Source organism: Serinus canaria, chromosome 2 (genome assembly GCF_022539315.1).
Source record: "Serinus canaria isolate serCan28SL12 chromosome 2, serCan2020, whole genome shotgun sequence".
NCBI classification, from domain to species: Eukaryota; Metazoa; Chordata; class Aves; order Passeriformes; family Fringillidae; genus Serinus; species Serinus canaria.
In genome coordinates this window covers 16,925,910-16,949,286 of record NC_066315.1, presented here as the reverse complement: position 1 = coordinate 16,949,286, position 23,377 = coordinate 16,925,910, and the positions used below count along the sequence as shown (strand labels likewise).

The window sequence follows — 23,377 nt, the reverse complement described above, 5'->3', positions numbered from 1 at the left end:
GGGGCAGCACTTGTAGCCTGTGTGCTTCTCTCAGTTGTCTGTTAACAGAGCCCTTTTCAAACTGATTACTTACTTATTATGCTGGTGTAGAGGGAGAAAATTCAACCTGAAATGCTCACTATTAAAAAAACCCAAACAATTTCTGCTTGATTTTGTGGTAGTAAAATAATTTGCCTTTTCTGTTTTTATGTAATTAGCTCTGAAAAAGGAATGGGGCAGATAAATTTTAGCAGTCTATTCATCAAAAAATGCCATTTTGAGGCAGATTAAATAGTCACCAAATTCAGATCTCTCCACAATGAAACACTTCATTTTTTGAGATGGACTTCACAAAGAGGTTTAAGTGCTATTCATGAGTGTCTTAAGGCTTATTCTTAATTTCTGATTTCCTAAATTTTTATTTAAAAATGGTTACAGATAGCCCCTCAAAGAGGTTTTATAGAAAGACTGTGATTTATATTTTACTTGCCTAGAAATGTCACTAATGTCAGCCTCAGTTTGTTATAAAATGATATCCTCTTAATTTTTTGCTTCAATAAATAAGTATTAGAGCTTTTTTCCAGTTGCAGAAGTGATGGCATATCTTGAGTATGCCCTACTAAAATACCAAGCAAAAGTTTTTCCAGTGCTTCTCTGGAATTTAATTGGTAATTTAAATTCATACTACATCCCAGTGCATAAAGTAGCTATTTAGCTGCATAAAAGGTCTAGTCATTCTTTCTACTTTAATATTAAACTAAGAAATTTTAATTGTTATGAGTAAGTAATATGAACAAATAATACTTAATGACAACAGTCTATAATTTCAGGATGCTGGTGAGTAAAGCCTGTGTTATTCCAAGAGAAACAAAAAGAATTGCATGTTCTTTTTGTACTGTAGTCAGATTTTTAGAATAACTACTTACAAATATTAGTGTAAAAATAAAATTTTAAGTCCCCTATTCACTTATCAGTTGACTTGGTTGTTGTGTATCTCATCTGCATTGCAGTAATCTTTGAATTGATCTGCATTTATGTATTTCTAACTGACACTTATTGTCATTTTTAGAGAGATCCGGTTCAGCAAAACTTATCCTGTCTAACTGGTGTACAGATTTGGCCCATGATTTCCTTTTGTGAAATAGTAATGAAGGTGGTTAATAAAAAATAAAGATACAACAATGAAAAGTGTATTTCATCTTTGCAGTGAAAATGATGACGGCTTGAATATTGGAATTCTTGACATCTTTGGCTTTGAGAATTTCAAAAAAAATTCTTTTGAACAACTGTGTATCAACATTGCCAATGAACAAATTCAATTCTACTTCAATCAACATGTCTTTGCCTGGGAACAGGTATGTGTGGGTTATTTTGATGAAGCTTTAGTATTACTAAACACATAAAACATAAAGCTTTCAGCATTACTGAATGTTTAAAACCTTGTCTCAAGAAACTACATTGTTCCTTCTCCATGATACCTTGTAAATAGCAGATCATAAAAAATGTTTTTTAAGTATGTTTTCCATGAACCGGTGCTTGCTATTTGCAAGTAAAATGCCAACATAAAATGCATTAAACTTGAAATTTACAGTAACTAAGCAACATAACACTGTGCACTGTGATAATCTGATTGATGCAAATGCAATGCTGTTTTATTGAGGAATAATAAGTGTTGTAATATATGATTCTTTAGTAAGAAAGTAAATGATTGGTAACAAAACTCTGAAAGTGCAGGGTTTTACTAATAAGCTTAATGAACACTGAAGTTCCATTATTAAAACCTGGAAATCTCACAATTATTTTTTTCTTCTTGAGAAACTACATCATCTCAGCTAAATAACGATGGGATTTATTCTAAATAATTTACTTTAAAGCAGAGAAAAGGAATAGTATTGTAAATATAAAAGTTTATGAATTTGAAGAGGAGAGGGAAAAAAAACCTCAAAAAAATCATCTCAACTTTGTAAATAATTTCAGGAGAATTAAATTAACCACCTTTAAATCATTATTCAATATTGTTATTTGAAGAAATAACATTTTCAGGGGGAAAAAAAAATCTTGCTGAAAATTTAAATATTTCAGAATTCTCTATGGCAGAACAATCAGAATTGAAACCATAGGTGAAATTATACTTTTGTTGTTTTACTGAAATTATTGGTGTTTATGATACATGTATGAAAATTCTCCTGAACTGTAATTTCAATTGTGAGTAAAAACAGAGTATTTTGTCAGTGTTAATCTCTGTTTGTTTTAAGGCTGAGACAGATAGAGGTTTGGAATGTGTCCATGTATGCAGGTGTGTACATGCATGTACATGCATGTGTCAGTCTAGAGGTATATAAATTTATGTGTAATCTGACAATTTTTTTTATGACTCAATGTTTTATCCTCTTTCCAATCATTTCAGGAAATGTTGTCTTGCAGTCTTTTATCTTGTAGTTGTTTTTTATAGATTTATGTGCAAGATTACCAACACAGGTGTTTCCTTGGTTTTAATATCATCTAAAAGCCAGAGAAAATTTAACTAGATCTACTGTAATTACTTGGGCATCTTCTTTCCAAAGTACACAAGTTCACAAAAGAAGGGCACTTGGATATTGCTGTTTCTAACAGTTGGGAGATGGAAATAGCACAGACTGCAGCATCAATATTTATTCCTGTCAGACTCAGGCACTGACCAGGTCCTATGGACTTACATATGTCCACTTTGCTTCAATGTTCACTAATTTGATCCTTCCATGCTAAGTTTAAGTCTTCCTTGATCCAGACTTTTCACCTGGACTCAGGGACCTGGGATTATCAGTCAAGACCAATGCAGGGAAGGCATTGAATATTTCAGCCTTTTCCATGTTATCCAAAAACTTGTTTAGCAGCAGGACCACATTCTCCCTAGGTGCCTTTTGTTCTGAGAGACCAGTCTCGGCATTCTTAGCCCTATTCCTGCACCCAAATATTGTTTGAGTGTTCCTTCTCTTTTTTAATTAGAGTCAAGTTCAGTGTAATCTGCCTCCACTTGTTTATAGGTATCCTATTACAGAACTTTTTGGCCAGACCTATATTATTGCAGAAGTTTGTGGTGTCACCATGCAAGTTTGTTCCCTTGTATGTGCTTTGCTGCACCATGGTCAGGGTGGTTATTCTGCTACTGAGCAGATGGGGGGGAAAATTAACTTCTTATTTTGACAAAATATAGTTTTCCCATTTCTCCCTATAGGAAGGTAGTACAACTACAGACTCTATAAAGGGGAAAGGTAATCTTTATTTACAGAATCTCTAAGTACATCAATTTTACCCATTTCCATTCATTCTCTCACAGATTTCATGGACTCACAGATACATAGAATGCACCATGTTGTGGGTGGGTGAGTGTGTCTGTGTTCAAATGGTCTGGCCAAGAAAATTTGTGAGTGACATATAGAATAATGGACACCAGCTGGCAAGTCTTCATCATGTCTGTTAGGTTCTTCTTGCTGAAATTGCTTTTGGACATATCTTTTACAGCCTTTAGCAGCCATTCTTTGCCTCAAATCCTTATTTACTTCAGCATCCATAACCTTTAGGCAAGGTCGTTATCTGGCTTTACTTGTTTGGAACATTTACATTTTTATGCCTACAGTCCATTTCCTTGGTAGGCTCATAAGAAAATTGTGTGTGATGTGCTATAACCTCACAGTCATGCTCCTGCTGTCAGGTTTAGAGGCTGTTCCACTCACTAACTCTCTGCACTGTGTTTTTATGTAAGTGAAGGCCTTCTGTTCTTGGTGTAAGGAACTCTTTCCTCAGTTTTGTTATGAACAAATGTTCTTCATTCAAATCACAGGCTACCACACAGCTATTCTTTTAAGACTATTTTTCTGGTGTTTATATGCACATTCCCATTCATATTTCATTTATACCAGTCCTAATATTTCTATTACAAGTGTCCACATCCAGCCTGTAATTCCAACCAAGTGACTGTCTACCTTAATGTACATCAAACCACTACATCAGATTATATCAAACTTCATTATAGTGTCTTGTAGCAGTCTCCAAAGATATTACTACAGGAGTGCAGAAGGAACTCTACAGTTAAGATCATGCAAGTGTGAGTGTAAATCTGCCCCTTTCATAGACAGGAAATGAGAAATGTGTTGTTTTGCATTACAACCCAATGGCACAGAATGATGTGTGGTATGATTCATAGTCATTATGAGGCATCACTTTTCACTTATTCATTACATGGTTGTCCCAGTTTTACATCACAAAAACAGCCTTTGAGAAAGCAGGTGGCTCCAGAATCTTTCCTGCTCACTGTAAGGACTCTGCTGTGTTGACACCAGTAATGTACTGTAATTATAAACTAAAATAAAAAATATCACTCATGGAAAACAAATTCTAGGATGACCTCTGCCCTTTGCTGATGTATCTGCCTGACTTTACAAATGACTTTCTGTGCAAGGGTTTGTGTCTCAGAGTCTAGAAGACAGAAGTTATGTTTACAAGAAGGCTGATGCCAGAAGTCACCAAGTTCTTGGTTGACTTTCCCTTAGCCCTGACTGTTGTGCTGCTGGAGCTGTCCTGTCACTGGGACCCAGGCTAGTGTCTCTCCACAGCCCTGTGCAGTGCCAGACAGACATGCCAGACTGCCCTGTGCTACTTCAGAAATCTGTAACACAACATTGCATTGAACCCTGTAGATCTACCCAAGGAAGACTGAAGAATTTAAATTATTTTATACTTTCCTCTAGAGACATAAAATGTACAGATACATTGTTTTTTCATTCCTCTCCCTGTTTTGCTCTCTTCAATATCATATCACATGCAATTTGATGAAATTTGACAGATCTACTGGGAAGCTGAGGCCTAATCAGTTGATTACAGTTTAGTTTGTCATTCACCCATGTTCACCTGGTAAGTAGTGATTATGTCATCAGAGAAGGTGAATCATATTTTGGCAACTTGACCAATGAAGCCAAATAGTAAACACACTCATAAGGCTGAATTGTACTTTTAGTGTTGCAGGTGAAATTGTTTTATCATTGTCCGTGGTCTCTTTTCTGTATCTGAATCTGAAAAGTGTTTACAGTTTTGCTTTCCTTTAAAGTGTGGCCCACAAAAAAAAAAAAAAAAAAAAAAAAAAGGTCACAGTAGTGACAGGGGTAGAAGAAAGGAACAGGTACCATCACAACCTGAGGCTCAGGGTTTCAGCTAGAGTGGAGTGTCTGTGGGCAAACATGGGCAACTCAAGTCAAAATTAAGAGAATTTATTCTTTATTGTTGGTTTAATGTTTGCATTTAAGAATAAAGGCTTTTAGCCCTGAATGCAATCTTCTTTAACTAATCTAACAGAAAGACTGAAGTGGGTATGTAGTTTATGATAAAGATAATGTAGATTCCCACTAGTCAGTGGAGACAAATAGATATATCCCTATCTCTACTGACTGGGAGAGAATGTGGCCTCTCAACTTAGTCACTGCTTTTTGTTTTGCTAGCACAAGGGGGTTTTTTTGGTCAATATAAAACAAAGCAGAATTTTTGGACCTTCAGTCCTGTCCTTCAAGGTGTTCCCCTTACACATTAGATACTGTTATAAATTACTTTCTGTCAGCTCCATGATCTGCAGGTCACAATGTCCAGCAAAACAGCCTTCCTATTGCTTTCTCATTTGTCATTCCCCCATAAGAAGTAAAAGGTGTAATAGCAGATAGCTAAAACATTTTGGAAAGTAGCAAGTTTGTTGTCAGTTGGAAGGATGATACTTTTTGCATTAAATGTATGCAATGTTTATTTTACATTCTCATGACAACTTAATCTTCTAGTTTCACCTGGAAAAGGTTCCTTGTGAATAAGTCTCTGGTGTCCCCATTTAAACCAAAGTGTTATCATAAAATGTTCCCAGTAAATGGCATTACTTTATTAAACATGAAGATCATTTCCTAATGCATTTTGTAATTCTTTTATTAGCATTGAAACCAGGTGGTACAAGCTAATGTTACATCATTTTGATCATAGGAAAGATACCATGTAATACTAAGATGAGATGGTAGCCCAATTAATAGAGTAACTCAGTTATTCCTTTTGACATCCCATCCACAGGGATACTTTCTAATAGATTATGCTTTAGAATTTCAAGAAGTAGCTATTTTGTGGAGCTTTCTTGTCACAAAGCATCACAGGGGATTACAAAATCCTGTAGCTGATTCATCATATTAATTCAAATAAGGCCTGTTTCATTACAGTTTTATGATGTCCATCATTAATGCTTTTATACTTGCTGCTTGTATCCTAATGATGTGGTTGAAACCAGCACTGCATCAGAAAATGTAGTACAGTGTCATTTCTGAGTCATCTGTCACACTGGTGCCTGACTTGGTCATCAGGTGTCCTTCAGGAGCCCGTGGGAAGTGATGGAGTGAACTCCTTCAGATCCTGCTGGGGAGATGGCAGCATCACCAAAGCTGCCAGGGCTGACACTCATCCAGTTGTGTGACACAAAGGACACAAACTCAGTGGTCACACGCACTGCAGGCTTGGGGGTCAGGCCCGGTGTGCTGCCTGGGCAGGGAGGGGAGCAGGTGTTGCTGTTATAGCACAGTAGTACAGCTTCTAAGAGTTCCTTTCTTTTTCAAGGAGAACACTTTTATCACCTCTCTAAACCAGCCTCTTTCACAAGCATTTGGAGTTGGAAAAAGTTTATGATTAGACAGGTTGGTTGAGGATTCCTGAGTGTCACAGAAACACTCTCCTCTGATAGACATCCTGAGCAGTCTCTTCCCCTTTCCCCCTTGATAAGGGTACTCTAGATAATCCTAAGCAGCAACAGCTGGTTCCATGAACATCTCTGTGTCAGTGTGGCTGTAGCCCTCAGTTAAACTGCCCTTACTCCCATGTTATCTCTGGGAGATAAGACTCATTCCCTTTCTGCCACCAGCTCCTACAGGTATATAATTACCTTCTCACCTATATCTGTGATACATTTATTACTCTCCTGTCTTGTCCTGCTACTCAGGTCATTGATTAAATTAAAAAGCAAAACTCCACCTGTCCACTGCTTCAGGGGAGACACAAATGAGGTTAATGTTATTTGTCTCAAATGAGGAGTCCTCATGGGGCTGTAGGTGAGATTCTTGCTGATTACACCCTTGTGTGGCATATAAACTGAATTATAACCTGTCCTTAGAGTGAAGAGTGTCCTGGGAAATTACATCAGTCTGGATACTGGAAGGGTTTAGATATATATTTCGTGTCCTCTTTCAAATGGATCAGCAGATTTTTGTTTGTGTTTGTATTTTTAGACCAGTCTTATTGATTTTATGCCTTTGTTGTTTCTCTGAGATTAAGAGGAATGAAACAGGTGTTTTTCTGTTGTATATGAAAGCGAATTTCTTTTTTAAATGCTCAATGTGTTGCTTTCTTCACTCATTCAGACTCAAGTGAATGACACATAAGGAGAGGTCTTCCAAGGTTAGAGGTCTCTGAACTCATTAATATTAGCCATCTTTCATTTTTGTGACATTCTTCTCACAATGAATTCAGGATGGCAGAACTGTGATGTTAACACCATACATGAATACAACACTTATAAAGGCTATCCTTTGGCAGAGGGTGATTTTAAAGTAGATCAAAGATCTGTGTTTCACAGTACAGCCTGCACAGGACTGAAGGCATCCCTGGCACAGCCAGGAACATTGTGTGGTAGAAAACTGGTATTTCTTTACCTAATTCAAGCAAAAATAATGGGGAGTAATAGTCCCTAGAGCAACCGTCTCTTGGTAAATTTGCAGCTGTCCTTGCTGAAGGATTAAGGAAGGTCATTGTTGTATTCTCCAGCCATAATCTAAATTATAGTAAAGATAAAACCATTGCAACATGCTGTGGACACATTTGGGTTTTGTTTTTTTCGTAGTGTGGGAGGAATCCAGATATTTGCAGTCTTCAGGAAAAAAACAACCAGACCAAACCAAACCAAAAAAGCAAACAAAGAAGTCCACCCCACCAGCTTTTCTGTTGCTTTTAAATCTTAGGGAATACCTTTCCCTAGTTCCTTAAAAGGAATGAAAATGTGTTAGAAGCAAATCTGAGGCAATTTATTTAATTCGTAGGAAGTATGTACACAATTCTTTCATTTTTAGAAAGTATGTGCACCTTTCTTCTCCACTTAAGAATTTTTCCAGGTGTTTGAGGAGGGTGATCAAACAAGTAAAGCCACTGGAACCTGTAGTCATTTCTGTAAATCTTAGCCATCACTTGGATCTGAGCAATGAGTTGGGAGTGTAAATATAGCTCTAAATGGTTAAGAAATTTTCTGCATTTCAGACCAGGGAAATAAATAGACCCTGAGGTCTCTGTTTGCAAACAATATACTTTATCTTCTTCAATTCTGTTTCTTTAATTCTTGCTATTTCTGTAAAGTATCTTATTTAACCAAATATGCCATCGGACATATTCAAAACCAAAATCCCAGCTGACATTTGTTTCTGCAAAACCTTGATGACTTTAGCCCTGAGGCATACTCTCTCAATGCAGTTTTAATTTGCTACAATTGACAGTTTGTGAATTATTTTCTGAAGTGGTTCTGTGTAGACAGACAAAGCATGCCCTCTGTTTCTTGCTGCAGAACGAATACCTTTATGAAGGTGTTGATGCAAGAGTTATAGAATACGAGGACAACAGGCCCCTCCTAGATATGTTCCTGCAGAAGCCAATGGGTTTATTGTCTCTGCTGGATGAGGAAAGTCGATTCCCTCAAGCAACAGATCAGACTCTTGTAGGTAAGTATATGGTTCATTTCATGGTTTTACAGCTTGTCTTCTGTTTAGTTTCTGTATGGCATGCACAGTTCAGACTACATGCTAGTTACACTTTTAGTCAGCCCCCATTTCAGTGTCACAGTGTGTTTGAGGGAGACATGCATGGTGGGATGGTTGTGTCCTTGAAGTTCATAGAGAAACATCAAGAGTACAAAGGAACCTAAGCTGCTGACCCAGGTTCAAAGTTTTCCCACTTTCAGGAATTTTTTGCTGCAGAGCTTGAGGAGTAAAGATCAAACTGAGTTAAAACTCTAGGTTCACAGACCAAGAACACTGTTTGCAAAGTTCAGTCATGCTCAGCTCTGAGATTTTTGATGAGCAGTATCTGAGAAAGAAGTTTAATACTTTTTAAGAGTAATGACTGCAAACATGCTTCAGTGCCTTTCAGCAAATTATGCTTTCTGAGTGTTTTCTATTTGCAAATTAAAATTAAAACACCTGAAGTCATTGTAATTCAGATCCTGAATATTTCAGTGATGTTGAATAGCTGCAATTACCATTGACTTCATTATTTCAGTGGTATTTCTGTGCAGATAAATCCTGGTTTTATTCATTTTTGAATGTACAAAGTGTCAAATTAGAATTGTAGCCAACACGCAATCAGGAAACCTAATAGCATCCAGTAACAATGCCCATGTTAAAGCAATTCTATGAGCTTGTTGTTCTTTTATCCTCATGCTTTTTAGTCTACAGCACAGAAGCACTCAATCAGTGAATGTTTCTTCACAACTCCTCAAGGAATCCTTAGGAAAGATTTTTGCATTGTTTCATATATCTAGATAAAAATCTTGGAAAGGCAAGCCCTTTGTGTGTTCAGAACATATGTGGATGTGGCAGCTGGGGACATGGCTTAGTGATGAACAGAGTGGTGCTGGATTAAGGGTTGGACTCAATGATCTTAGACATCTTTTCCTACCTTAATGATTCTATGATTCCATGATTTTCTGAGGTCACACATTAAAAACTTGGAACAAAGTAAGTAAGTTGTCCAAGAGCTCCAGTATTCTCTATCCAGTGTCTTTTGTTACAAGATCATTATGGTATCTTTGTCCTTAAAAACATCAGTGTCTGTTTTGTGCCTCTGCATTGGCTGAGAAGTCAGGAAATCTCCTTGGAGGGATACAGCTTCAGAAGAGAATGATTGTACAGCAACTCCAGTAAGATAAGCTATGTGTTTCCTTTCAGAAAAGTTTGAAGATAATTTGAAATCAAAATATTTTTGGAGACCCAAAAGAGTAGATCTAACCTTTGGAATTTATCATTATGCAGGAAAGGTAAGACACCTGATGATAGCTGGGGATTGTGGAATGGTAGGGCTGGAAGGAAGTAGAAGAGGTCATCTGGGTTGGTTCTCAACAGTGATCTCTTCAGTCCAGACATGGGAATGTTGGCAGTGCCTTACATATCAAAAGTAAATTGAAAAATATTTATCCCTCATTTAAAAAAAAAGCAATAGGAGTGTATTTTTCTTAAATGTCACCAGGTAAATGAACTGACTGTATTATAGAAGACCCAAAACATAACTGGTATGTAAGGCAACTCAGTGCTCTTCCCCTTAGTTCCTCAAAGTCCTGCACCATGCTTGTTCCCACTGTTTCTAACCAGGACCCAGCTCCGTTCTTTCTGCTACCTCCTACACACCATCAACCTTTCTTTGTTCTGTTCTTTGTCATCAGCAAGACAGAGAGTGCAGGCCCTGCTTCCTGCTTCATTCAGTGAGCAGCAGCACCTTCCTTCCTTCCTTCCTTCCTTCCTTCCTCCCCCCCTCCCTCCCCCCCTCCCCCCCTCCCTCCCTCCCCCCCTCCCTCCCCCTGTACAAGGTGACTGGCTGCACGTGCTGCACAAACACAGGAGGAGCTGCTTTTACACTGCAGCAGGATGGCACTGGTCACCTGAACCTGCCTTGGGAAAGCTAGGAGCTCCCACCTCCTTCTGAGCTCTTCTAAAGGGTACAGAGTGAGCACTGATGTCTCTCATGGGAAATCATGTTGGGTCTAGTGCTGGAGTAGCTAGCCTGGGAGGAGACAAATACTGCTCATCAGCTGATGGAAAATACCTTACCCCTTGTGTAAGACAGCCAGCTACAAAGAGCCTCTTGTAACTCCTCTGGACCCCATCTCCAGCTGGGTTGCATTTCACCAGCACAGCATAACTCACTGCAAGGAGTGGAAAGCCAGGTGTCCCTCTACCATTCTTGTTACCAGCCACTGAAGATGGGGAATTACACCAGTGCCCCATCAGTGTTCAAAAACTCCTTCATTAGGAAGTTTCTTCTGCTGTCTAACTTATGTCTCCGTTGCTGCCATGTAAGTTCATTACTCCTAATCCAACTTTCTGTGGAACTGGAGAACAATTTATTTCCTCTTCCTTTCCAAGTCTTTTTCATCATTTAGGACTGTTGCTGAGTTGTTCTGTGATGTTTTTTTCTAAATTATATGTCCCAGTATCTTCTACCCTTCTTGACAGGTCAGGTTTTCTTCTGAATCTCTTAGACCATTAAGATAGAACCCTGAAGGTACATTTTGAATTAGGTATACTGTTCTTGGAATTTTTAGAGAGATTTCAGTTGCCAATATGCAGTTTGTGATTCTGCAAACTTCCACTGCAATTAATACAGAGATCCCTAGGAAGAGTGTTAAGTCCTAGGTCCAGTACAGCATAATATGAATAGCACAGAAAGATTGTACAGTCATATGGGTAAAGCTGTGTGGTGTGGTTGAAATCAAGTGCATTGTTAATTCTGCATTAGCACGTGTACAAGTGTCTGCAATACACTTGTCCTGGTGATAAATTCACACAGGTTAAAACTACTACCTGCATTAGGAAAAATAAATGCCTCAAGCTACTTTGGAATTATAGATTTGCTTTTAGTGATTTGCATTATATGTCAGTATTTAAAAGGTAGAACTTCCAGTGATCAAAAACAAAGACTAGAAGTGAGAGTGAGTCTGATGGCTGAAAAACTATTTGTGTATCTTGTTAAAGTAAAAGCCCTATTCCAGAAAGCTTAAACTTAAAATTACTTTTCAAAATACAAGAAGATGTATAAATGCACTTTTTAAACAGGTTCTATATAATGCAAGTGGATTCCTAGCCAAAAATAGAGATACTCTGCCAGCTGATATTGTGCTGCTACTGCGATCATCTGAAAACAACCTGACACGACAGTTGGTAACTCACCCTCTCACAAAAACAGGTATTGCTTTGTGGTGATCTTAGTTTTCTCCAGCCTTCATGATGACCAGTGCTAGGTTTCATATGACCACTCATTGATGACATTATACACTTTGTGGCTTCACTTTCCAACCATGGAATCTATATTGAATGGATCTGCAGCCATCTCAAGCTGCAGGGGAGACATTGGTCTGGTCAAGTGCCAAGGAAGTGGTAAAGACTTCTTTCAGGGTCCTGTCTTCAGGGTAGGGGATCAAGACAGGGAGTGGAGTGCATCTCTTGAGCTGAGCACTGAACAGGAAGGATCAGGTAAGTCACTGGCCTGTTTTGGACAGGGCATATATAAATTGCTTCAGTGCAATTTATCTCTAAGTGGTAGAGAGCAAAGGTTGGGGCTTCTAACATCTGCTGCAAAGACTGAGAAGATACTCCTGTATTTTCAGTCTTAGAGTTCTTTACGATAGGTAACTGACAGGGTCCTTGTAGTAAGCTCTTCCTGAAGAAATTTGTAAGTAGAGGTTGAGGAATAAAACTGGCTCTACAGAAATTACTCCTAAATTGCACCTTGCTTGAACTATGTCCTTGCAAAGTCTTGCCTTCCACTGCAGGATGATGGGTAAGTCTCCTTTCAATCAGTTTGTTACAGTGTTGTAGTACTCCCTGTATGATGGCATTGATGCCATACAGTAAGTACTTTACAACATTACTTTCTTGTACATACATGGGAGACATATTTCTAGCAGAAAAGCTAAAAGAGCCTAATGGAAATGAAAATGTTATCATAACTTACATAAGCTGAGGTTTTGGCAAGGCTTCTGTTCTTTACAAAGGGAGTTTTGCTATTAGAATGCAAAATTTGATCTTGGAATTTTATTTTAAGTGAGTGTTCCTGGGAAAGCACAGAGCTCAGTGCCTTTGCCTGAACTTTTTGACTTGTTGATATCTGCTAATATACTATACTATAATTTCCATGGAGTCCAAGTACACATCCAAATGGTTCCAAGAAATGATCCCAAGTCTTCATGTTTTGCAAGATAACTCTGAAGGCTGTTTTAGTCTTCTTTCTAAATATTGTGAAACACTGCATGTAGCGTTTCAAAACTGACTCAAACCTTCCAGCTACAGCCAACTAAAAGTTAGGTTTCTGATCCACGTTGTTTATCTAGAATCAGAGTAATTGTAGAGAATTACCCAAAGTCCAACCCATCTTCCTATCTCAGGTGGTCTCTTGGGATGGGAAACATTTTCTCTCAAGGTGTCTCTCTCCACAGAATACAGCAGGGATCCTGTAGATACCTCACTTTCAGATAGCTAAAGTTAGCTGTGAGTAATCCTTTCTTTTTCCTTCCCATCCTTTGATATTCAGCTGAACCCCAGGGAGGTTTAGGCCTTGGTATCATCACATAATACCAAGTGCATTACCATGACACATATTTGCAGCTGTTATTCCAACTCTTATCCACCTCTGTCTGATAGTAGCTGAGCACAGAGAGATACAGGCTCTCCCAGTGGAGAGGGAGATCCCAGAGGTGTTATGTTATTAGCAGAAGCAGTGGCAGCATGCAGCAATGTTTAGAGTTTATCAACACAGAGAGACATGATGGAAAGCTCAGCAGAATTTTCATTATTCCTTAAAAAGACCAGTGTCTGTGTAGAGCATGTCAATGCACCTAGTCCTTCAAAGTCATCATAATGAAGGCATTGCTTGGCTTAGAGTTCCAGAGTCAGAGCTTTAAGACTTTTCCTGTGCTAGTAAACCAAACAGACCCAGTGAACAGCAACTGAAACATTCCCACAGGGCTGCTCATGGTGATTAGTGCTTAGAATGCCTCCCTGGGACAGTTTTGGTCCATGTCAGCTAGTAGCCTTCCAGGAATACTGAGCATACTTCAGAGCAAGGACAGGCCAGTGATGGTTTCCAGCAAGTTCTGTGGAAAGATACAATCTTATTTCTCCCAGGGGTTGAAAGCGAAGAGTAGAGATTAGGTGTATAAACTTGAGTCATGCCATGTCACTTTTCCGCAGGGCCAGAGAGGGGTATTAGCACATTTTTCTTTAACTAATATGTGGCATTAGAACTAGAATAGTACAGTAACATTCTTAGGGTAAAACCACATGGATGCTCTAGCATGTATGTATCCTACCTTCTACAGCAGTCTGTCTGTTTATTTTTTTATCTAGCCGATGACATATGAGCTGAAGGAGAAAAAAACATGTTCTGTGTTCATGCAACTTCTTCAGAGCTCATTCCATCCCAAGGGTTAAAGGGGAAAAGAGGACACACTCTGAAAAAGTCAATGACTTTTATAATCATATGGTTGCACTGGGGTCATGAATAAGGTGGTTCAGGATCATTCTTAGTTTAGATGAGATGCAAGAACTTTGGTAGGTTACTTTCTTTCGTCTTCCCATAGGTAACCTGGCACACACCAAAAGCAAAACTACAATCAGTTATCAAATGTGGACCTCCCAAAAATCAATCAGTCATACAAAGGTAAGAAAACTGATTTTGTGATTCTGCATTGAAGTCTAATTTAAACTAGAAAGGCAGTAGCTGTTTTGGTATTGAAAGTAAGTGAGTAACCCCTTCCTTGGTTTTTCTCCCTCTTCTACTTTCTTTTCTGTTTAGCTGGATATCTTTGTGTTGTGCAATTCATATTCCTTCCGTGAGGTAAAAACCTAACATTTCCCTTCTTTCTGGCTATAGTTTATAACAACTTTAGGGGCGAAAAAAATACTATTTCCCAGCTGAATTGTAGCAATAAGAGAAATTAAAATATTGGTGTGGAGTATAGCCACTTTCCTTAGAAAAATATCAGATTAAAAGTGATGATGAAATACCAGACAGGGCCTCAGACATTGTCCAGTTATTTGTGGCAGTTATTAGATGCTCTGTGCAACTTGTGCCCTTTGTGTGTGTGAATGTTTGTGTATTGTGTAGCAAAGTGTTGGTGTCACTAATTTGTGCTAGTGATCATGCTGTAACTTTTGCTGTTTAGAATACTTTTTAAATTATTTATGTTCTCTGAGGGGTGCTTTCTTGGGGCATTGGAAAGAACACTGCAGGCTAACTAGAGATAAAAAGTGTAATTTTTCTTCATCTTTATAGAATGAAGCAGGAGATACTGGACATCATCCAAGAGAAACAACCAGCATGAAAACACAAACAGTCGCTTCTTATTTTAGAGTAAGATGTCAGATCTTTTAATAAATATTTCTAGAAAAAATGCTTATTCTTTTGCTTTTTGAAATGCACCTGTTGAGTTAGTAGTGATCCATTTAGAATGTGTGAACTGCATATATGGTGCAGCAGTCTGTGCAGTACAAATATTTCAAGGAAATTGTGATATTTCGTCTTTAACTTTACTTGATTACACAGCCATATTGCTGTCATGATGGTGTATGATGATCAATATTAATCTTTCACTTGCTTGTTTTTCCACCAAAGAAGATAAAGGGAGATTGGACATTAGTGGTATAGCATTTCCTTAAGAGTTTAAGAAAGAGGGAAAAGTTAATTGGAAGCAGGAGCTCCAGAGAAAGTTTTTGATGGTCACTGCACAGAGTCTGCCCAGAGTTCATCCTTGTGGCTCCTTCAGCAGTGCTCTAGATCTTCCCAAGCACTGGCTGTTCTGCTGGTCCTAAAACAGCAAATAGCAGTGAAGAGCATCTGAAGTGGCACACAGAATTGGTTATGCTCTGAATTTCCAACTCTTATTTAGTCATCTCTCCCAGCAAACCATAAAGTGGCTGAGGGAATGTTCATGATGAATTCAGCACACAGCTCAAAGGAATGCCAAGCTTGCTGGTGACACTAAATTGAGAGGAGCTATCCACTTCTTGACACCAGAGAGGCCCTACAGAGAGACCCAAACAAATCATGTGACAATTCAGAAAGACAATGGCCAAATTCTGCACCGGGGATGAGGCAGCCCTGGTTGTGTGTAGAGACTGAGGAATGAGTGGCTGGTGAGTAGTGCCACAAAAAGAGATCTGGGGGTCCTGGTCCATGGCAAGCAGGAACCTGAGCCAGTAGTGCCCTGGCAGCCAGGAGGGCCAACCCTGTCCTAGGGAGCATCTGGCACAGCATGGCCAGCTGGGCAGGGGAGGGGATTGTCCTGCTCTGCCTGGGGTTGGGGCAGCCTCACCTCGGGTGCTGGGGACAATTTTGGGTGCCACAATATAAGAAAGAAATTAAACCGTTAGAGAGCATCCACAGAAGGGCCATGAGGATGGTGAAGGTCTGGAGGGGAGCCCTATGAGAAGCAGCTGAAGTCACTTGGTCTGTCCAGCCTGGAGAATGAGAGACTGAGGGGAGACCTCACTGTGACTTTCAACATCCTCGTGAGGGGAAGAGGAAGGGCAGACGCTGATCTCTTCACTCTCGTGACCAGTGACAGGACATAATGGAAGGGCACGAAGCTGAATCAGGGGAGATTTATGTTGGATATTAAGAAAAGGTTCTTCACCCAGAGGGTGGCTGGGCCCTGGAACCAGCTCTCCAAGGAAACAGTCACAGCACCAGCCTGGCAGAGTTCCAGGAGCATTTGGACAATACTCTCCAGCACATGGTGTGATTCTTGGGGTGTCCTGTGCAGGGCCAGGAGTTGGACTTGATGATCCTGATGAGTTCCTTCCAAGTCAATATATTCTGTGATTTTATGACCTGTAGGAGTTCACTTACATCTATGTCAGAACAATGAGGAGCCAGATCTCTCCTTTTTAGATACAGTTGCACAGCTTTGTGGACTGAGAAGGATAATTTCAGTTTAGGTACCACAGTGGTCCAAAGCTGTATACTGTTTGAATATTCTAGATGGAAAAAAATATTGAATCTCATTCAAATTAATGTCTTTGATTCAGTGCATTATCAGCACTTCTAGCATCAGAGGCTGCAAATGAGTTAATTACGTTTACACTTTTCTGATACTATTTTCTGCCCTGGACATCCTTGCTTAGATCATGATAGCTAATGCTCTTAAATGAAAATCCACCTTCAGCCCCACTGGTTTACTCATACACAGAAATCTATGGGTAGCTGAGAAAAGCATATGCCACCTCAGACTTCATGGAAAAAAATATATCCATTAACGTGTCCTACTTGTTTGTGTTCAGTTGGCACACTGGTGATGAAGCTAATTAAGCACTTTGCTGTACGGTGCAGCTTCTGTCCAGAATGGAATTGCACATTTTTAATAGGAAACATATGGCTCTTGACATCCTACGCTGGTTTCATGTTGGAAACCCACTGCTGAGCTGCATTACCTCCTGGCTGCCTCTTTCTGTTGAGTCAGGTTGAATCTTGAGGAATGAGCCTCTTCATTTGGGTTTTAATAAGATCCTCCCATGAAGCAATTTTTCAAAACACTGGGCAAGGTTGTTTACAGTCAGATTCCCCTCAGCTGGCATGAGGAACTACAGGCTGCTTCCCCTCTGCTAGCCTGGTACTCTGGGGAGCTGGGAAAAATGCAACTTTGGAATTGTGATCTTCGAGCTTTGCCCTCCTTGGAAGTTTCCTCTTGGCAGGGCAGTTACTGTCTCACCATCAGTCTATACAATGAACTAGACACACCAAGATTAGAGCAGTTCAACCAGCCCTTCTTCTGGGGTAGCCTTCCTTTCCTCCAGTCTAATGAAAGGATTGAAATATTTACTGGCTTGCTGCTGTTCCCTTTCCCATCCATAGATGGATGATTTACTCTCTGGGTGAACACGGGTCTTCAAATAGGTGACAACAATAAAAAGAAAAATGGCTGTAATTACCTAGCAAACTCCAAGATAAGCAAGTAAATGTAAGGAGTGTAAGTGTTCTGTCATATGTTGGACATCATGGAAATCTGTGGGAATGTCCTGGATGAAATGTGGTCCATTTATTTGGAATCAGTGTTTCTTGCAAGTGGTATACACTAGTAGCTTAGAAAAGCTAGAATTTTTGGGGGGTCATTTACTTCATCTGCTCTTAAAGTGTCAGCTTAATGACATGCATATGGTTTTGGACATGATTCTGATCATATGAAATAAAATTTCAACTACACATGGACCTATATAGCAGTTTCATAAGTATCCTGGTGACAGATCTCTTGTTACTTTTTTGCAGTATTCTCTGATGGATCTGTTATCCAAAATGGTTGTTGGCCAGCCCCATTTTGTCAGGTGCATCAAGCCCAACAATGACCGGCAGGCAAACAAGTTTGACAAAGAGAAAGTGTTGGTTCAGCTGCGTTACACGGGAATTCTGGAGACAGCACGGATCCGCAGGCAGGGTTACTCACACCGAATACTCTTCGCCAATTTCATAAAACGGTAACATCGATGTGAAGAAGCTCTTTTCTCTCCTACGATTGCCATCCAGTGCTTGTTAAGCACCAGCATTGTTTTTGGCATATTCTTTGAAAAAAATACAAGGACATTTCCTGTGACAAAGAAGGTTGTAGACAGAATGACCAAGAGTAGTTCAGGCACAAGATTAGTAACCTGGTTTTGATGGGTAGGGAAAGATGATGAATCACAGATTTTTCTGGCTCTCTGAGCATTTGGGTAGAAATTTACTTGCTTATACCTTCAGTATTAGAAATGCATTACTTCAAATTAAAGCCAAGAATTTGCAGCCACACCATCCAAGGAACACCACAGTTTCTCTAGCTCCCAAGCTCCATCACTGTGCAACATTTGCTTATGCAAGGGTAGATGATGATTTGGGCTTCCTAGTCTGGGGCTAAAAAGTTCATTGAGTGCATAGTGTTGTTTAAAATATAATTTGTAATATAAGTCACTTCTTTTAAGAAGCAGAGTAATGAACTCAGTGTGGTTGTATTATTCCTTTAGCTACCTTCTTCCTCCACCCCAAAAATCTGTACTTTTCTCTTACAAATAAAGACCCTGAGTATTTGTCTCAATCAGAACAGAGCTGTGTGGAATGGGGATCAAAACTGGGAAGAAGCAAGCATCACCTATTTGGACAGAAGCACTTAAAAGAAATAGTGCACTAGAAAGAGAGATCTAGTAGCAGAGTGCTGCAGGTGCATGAGATGAGAGGGGAACAGTAAAGGGATGTTTTTAAAGCCCTGTTTCTGGAAAAAATAATCCTGGAACTGCTGCTGTTTTGGAAAAATGCAGCTTTTAGAAGAGTGCAGCATGGAAAGAGATAGTTATCACTACAAGATTTTGGTAACAGATTTTGATTAAAAAAACCCCAAACTGTTCAAGTAACATAGATGAAAGCAGTAAACATAGTGGGGTAGCTCTCTAGAGACTGTGCCCCTGATTACAGTGAGGCTGTGCAGATCTCTGGCACTGAGGATGTGGCCCTCAAAGGAAAAAGGATTTTTATTAAATGTATGTCTTATTTTGGGGTTGGGGTTTTTTAGTAATTGAGAATTACAGGTAGACTTGAGATAATGGCATTATTATTTGGTTGTAATAAAAATAAGCCAATTCATTGTGTTTTAAAAGAAGAAAGGGAAAGGGAACTGTAGGTAATAATGAAGAAATCTACATTGTCTCTTTTATTATTCCATGAGCAAACTGTTACCATCATTTAAAGGTGATAAACCCGGGCTTTGTGTTTAAAGGCTGAATAACAAGAAAAAAACCCAGAATGTACTGTCAAGAAGCACACATAATTAATGTAATTTTCTTAAATTAAAAAGCCAAGATAGATATGGTTCATTTTGTTATAGAGCATTTTGGAAAGTCCTGGAACAAACAAGTATTTTCTATCCAGCAGCTGAGCTGGTGTATCACAGGTAATTTTTATGAGTGAGCATTGTGACCTCTTTTCCTAGTCAGAATTAATTCTGAGTAATGAGTTTGCCAGATTAAGTGCTTACAGATGATGTGTCACAATGGCACTTAAATATTCCAAAAGGATCTGCAAAAATGATTCCAAGGAGCTAACAAGAGCTGGGATGCATCTCAGCATCTATTGAGATATTAAGTATCTCAAAGGCAGATGGTCTAGCACATGAGACAAGATAGGAAATTTTCGTGACATTTCTAAATATGAAATAATATAATTTAGGCAGAAAAGCTTTTAAAATATTTTTATTTTATTTTTATATTGCCACTGAAATCACTTTCCCAGTATGTAGTGAGCAGGAAAGAAATGTTGTGCTATTCTACTTGGGTTGAATTCTTTTTAAAAACCTTCTGGTGTTGGTATAGAATTAAAAAACCCTCCAGGGTGTGCAATATTTCACTCATCCACTTTTGATTGAGTTTCTTAGTACTGTGTATAAATAACTGCACTTTCTTTCATATGCTGTTTTGGTTTTTTCAGTGCTATGTTTTCTTTCATGCAATAGCTTTTATTACTTAAAAGAATGGTTTAGATGTATTTGCATGTATTATCCTCCATTAATCAAATAAAGAATCATGCATTTGTCTTTAGGTATTACCTCATCTGTTACAAAACAAATGATGATCCTCCAGTCAGCCCGGAGACCTGTGCTGCCATCTTGGAAAAAGCCCACCTTGACAACTGGGTTCTTGGAAAAACTAAAGTAATTTTTTAATGTCCTGTATCTTCTTCATTCCAGTATGCCATTGTTAACATATTAAACAATTTGTTTTCTCACCCATTTGGTTGGAGTAGCTCTTGGTCTCTACTCTTTTTAAAAAGCAAAGTCCTTAATATACACCAGGAATGTGTTGGTGATCCTTGTGCTGGATTCATTTTTCAGGACTTATGTGTGTTTCATGCTTGATAAAAGCAATTTAGTAAATAAACTATGCTTTAGGTTTAAAATTGGGAAACAGAGAAATTGAAGGCTCCAGATTTGGATCATGTTTATGTAACATACATTAGATTTGTAAGGTTAACAAAACTGTCGGCCTTGTAGTTTTGAAAACAGATTTATAGTCACAGACTGAAGGTTTGCACTGGAACTTTAAAAAAACTTGCCATAAAAAATTAATAAGCAGGGACTGATGAAAGATGCTGAAGAGTAAGGTAAACTAATATCCCAAACAATGAAAATGTTATCTCTAAGAATTATCCTTTAGGTACTGCAACTGAAGGGTCTGTTCATCATTTGAAACCAACTTGTAACTCTTGCTGATGTTAAATGGATCAAGTGAATAAAGGGCAGGGAAGGTAACTAAAACTTTTGTTTGTTTCACTTTTTAAGGTATTCCTCAAATACTATCATGTGGAGCAGCTGAATTTAATGCGGAAGGAGACAGTTGACATGATTATTTTGATTCAAGCTTATGTCAGAGGGTGGCTGGGTTCGAGGAGATACAAAAAGATAAAGGAACAAAGGGAAAAAAGTGCTATTAAAATACAATCAGGTAATAGCTTTAAAACATTTAACATTTTGCTTAAAGCTAGTGCATGTGTACAGTTCATAGATGAATGTGCATGCTGGATGTGGATTTTGCTCTTTTCCTGCTGTTACATTTGACAAAATATACTTGGTCGTATCTATTCTTATGAAAAAAAATTTCTTTTAACCAGGTTATGACAATCTCTTTACTGAAATTAAATTTATCAGTGTTATATTCAAAAGGCAATTTTAAGAATGGAAGGATGTGATTGCATAGATGATACTCTTGTTAATAATATTCTGGCATGCACTGACAAGGTTGTATAAAGTAATAATGAAAATAAAATATATTAACTGTCCTAGATAATAACGCAAATTACCCTGTTGATGGAAGCATCAACTGATTTTTTTAATACTTTCAAACATAATCTTATTTTGCATTCTGATTATCTTGTGTTTTATATTCATTTATTTCATAATAACTTTATTAACCAGAAAATGTATTTTTATGTAGATTTACTATTTGTGCTTGTTTGCCATGTTTTCTGAAACATAAAGCCTGCAAAAAATTTATGAAAATTTTAATAGAGGTCTGTAATTCCAGAATATTTTTATTCTTTTTTGTACCTAGTGGATTACCTAGTTTTTAAAATCTCTTTTCAGTTTACAGGGGGTTTGTTGCTCGTAAAGAATACAAAAATGCAAAGCATAATAAAAAAGTGGAAGAATACATGATCAAATTTCAAGCAAGTAAGAATTGTTTGCTTTCTTGGCTTTTAATGTGTTATCCATACGCAGTATGTTGACCCAGCTTCTCACTACACTGATTGACTATGCTCATTTGCATGTTCTGAGGTATAACTTATCTATTATATGTCTTTATACAGTGGCTGAAATGGGTGACTCTATTCTGTATCTGACTTTATCTGTATCTCAGAGTGATTTAGGCCTTTTCCACTGCTGTGAAGTGGGATGCTCAAATGCCTTAGCAAACCTTGTCACTCCTAGTCTGAGTACTACAGCTGCCCAGCTGTGGGTGTTGTTGAATCCCACTCAACACTGTCTGCATATCATGAGTGCATGGGTGCTGCTCAATTAGGAATTTGGTTTGCAATGTATCAGTAATGGTTATATTTGGGAAGACTGCAAGCTGTGAATTCATTCATGTCTGTTCTTCTTTTCTGCCATCCCTTTGTTTCTCTTTTGCAGCCATAATGACCCTGGGCCTAGGTGTTGCTATGGGACACCCCTTTTTCCTCCCTGTACTTTGGTTTTCCCTGTCCTTGCAGAGACATCCCCAAGCTAGACACAGTCTAGGCAGCTCTGAAATCAGAAGCAGCACAGCTGGAGAGATACAGAACTGAAGGCCAGGTTGCATGGAGCTCTGAGCAATCCCATCTAGTGGAAGGTGTCCCTGCCCATGGCAGCGGGGTTGGAACTCAATGATCTTTAGGATCCCTTCCAACCCAAGCCATTCTATGATTTTATGATTCTATAAAAACAGCTGGCACAAATCTGCACAGCATTTTCAGTAATTACAAAGGTGGCAACCCAAATATAAGCTACTGTTGCCAGTACCCAGGCTATCTAGATTTAAACAAACTCAGATATGCCTTCATGAGTATATACCACCACCAGCGTTGGTTTTAATCATTGTCAGATGCATTCATTAATTGCACTGGACCAGTGTGTACTGCAGATCACTTCACTGCAGTTGGTAGAACTTCATTAGTATAGAAAACAGTCTAAAACCAGCATAAAATCCAGTAATGTGCTAAAAATTATTGCACATCTGAACACAGCCAATTATATTAGGATATTTAGCAAATACAAAAGTATAAACTTACCATTTTACTCTGTTAATGACTCAAATGTTTATTTTTGTCCACCTTCTGTCATGTCTGCAGTTGCATTTCAACTTCTTCAGTGCACAAGAAGCCAAAACACAAATGAAATCCATTTTTACTTAGCTCTCTCCATTTTTCTCCCATTTATTTCTAAAGCAATACAAAACTTCTCTTTTGATTTGAAAACAAAGCTGAGACAGCAACTATATCATTACAAACTTCTCAGAAAACCTCAAAAGTGAACCAGAATAGTCTAAAAAGAAAGACCAGATGAGCTTATATTGCCATGCCCATTGATAACTTGATTTGTTTCCGAACTCTT

The 23,377-nt window shown here is 38.5% G+C and overlaps 1 protein-coding gene across 1 annotated transcript in view; it reads left to right on the top strand.

The window, feature by feature from the left end:
* MYO3A (myosin IIIA) overlaps positions 1-23,377 on the top strand; it is a 105,907-nt gene that overhangs the window by 61,495 nt on the left and 21,035 nt on the right. The window contains exons 18-27 of the mRNA XM_030228286.2: positions 1,187-1,334; positions 8,576-8,729; positions 9,954-10,042; positions 11,835-11,964; positions 14,357-14,436; positions 15,052-15,129; positions 18,040-18,245; positions 20,332-20,443; positions 21,071-21,233; positions 21,872-21,958. Coding sequence (XP_030084146.1) covers positions 1,187-1,334; positions 8,576-8,729; positions 9,954-10,042; positions 11,835-11,964; positions 14,357-14,436; positions 15,052-15,129; positions 18,040-18,245; positions 20,332-20,443; positions 21,071-21,233; positions 21,872-21,958 — 1,247 coding nt within the window. The remainder of the gene's footprint in view (positions 1-1,186; positions 1,335-8,575; positions 8,730-9,953; positions 10,043-11,834; positions 11,965-14,356; positions 14,437-15,051; positions 15,130-18,039; positions 18,246-20,331; positions 20,444-21,070; positions 21,234-21,871; positions 21,959-23,377) is intronic.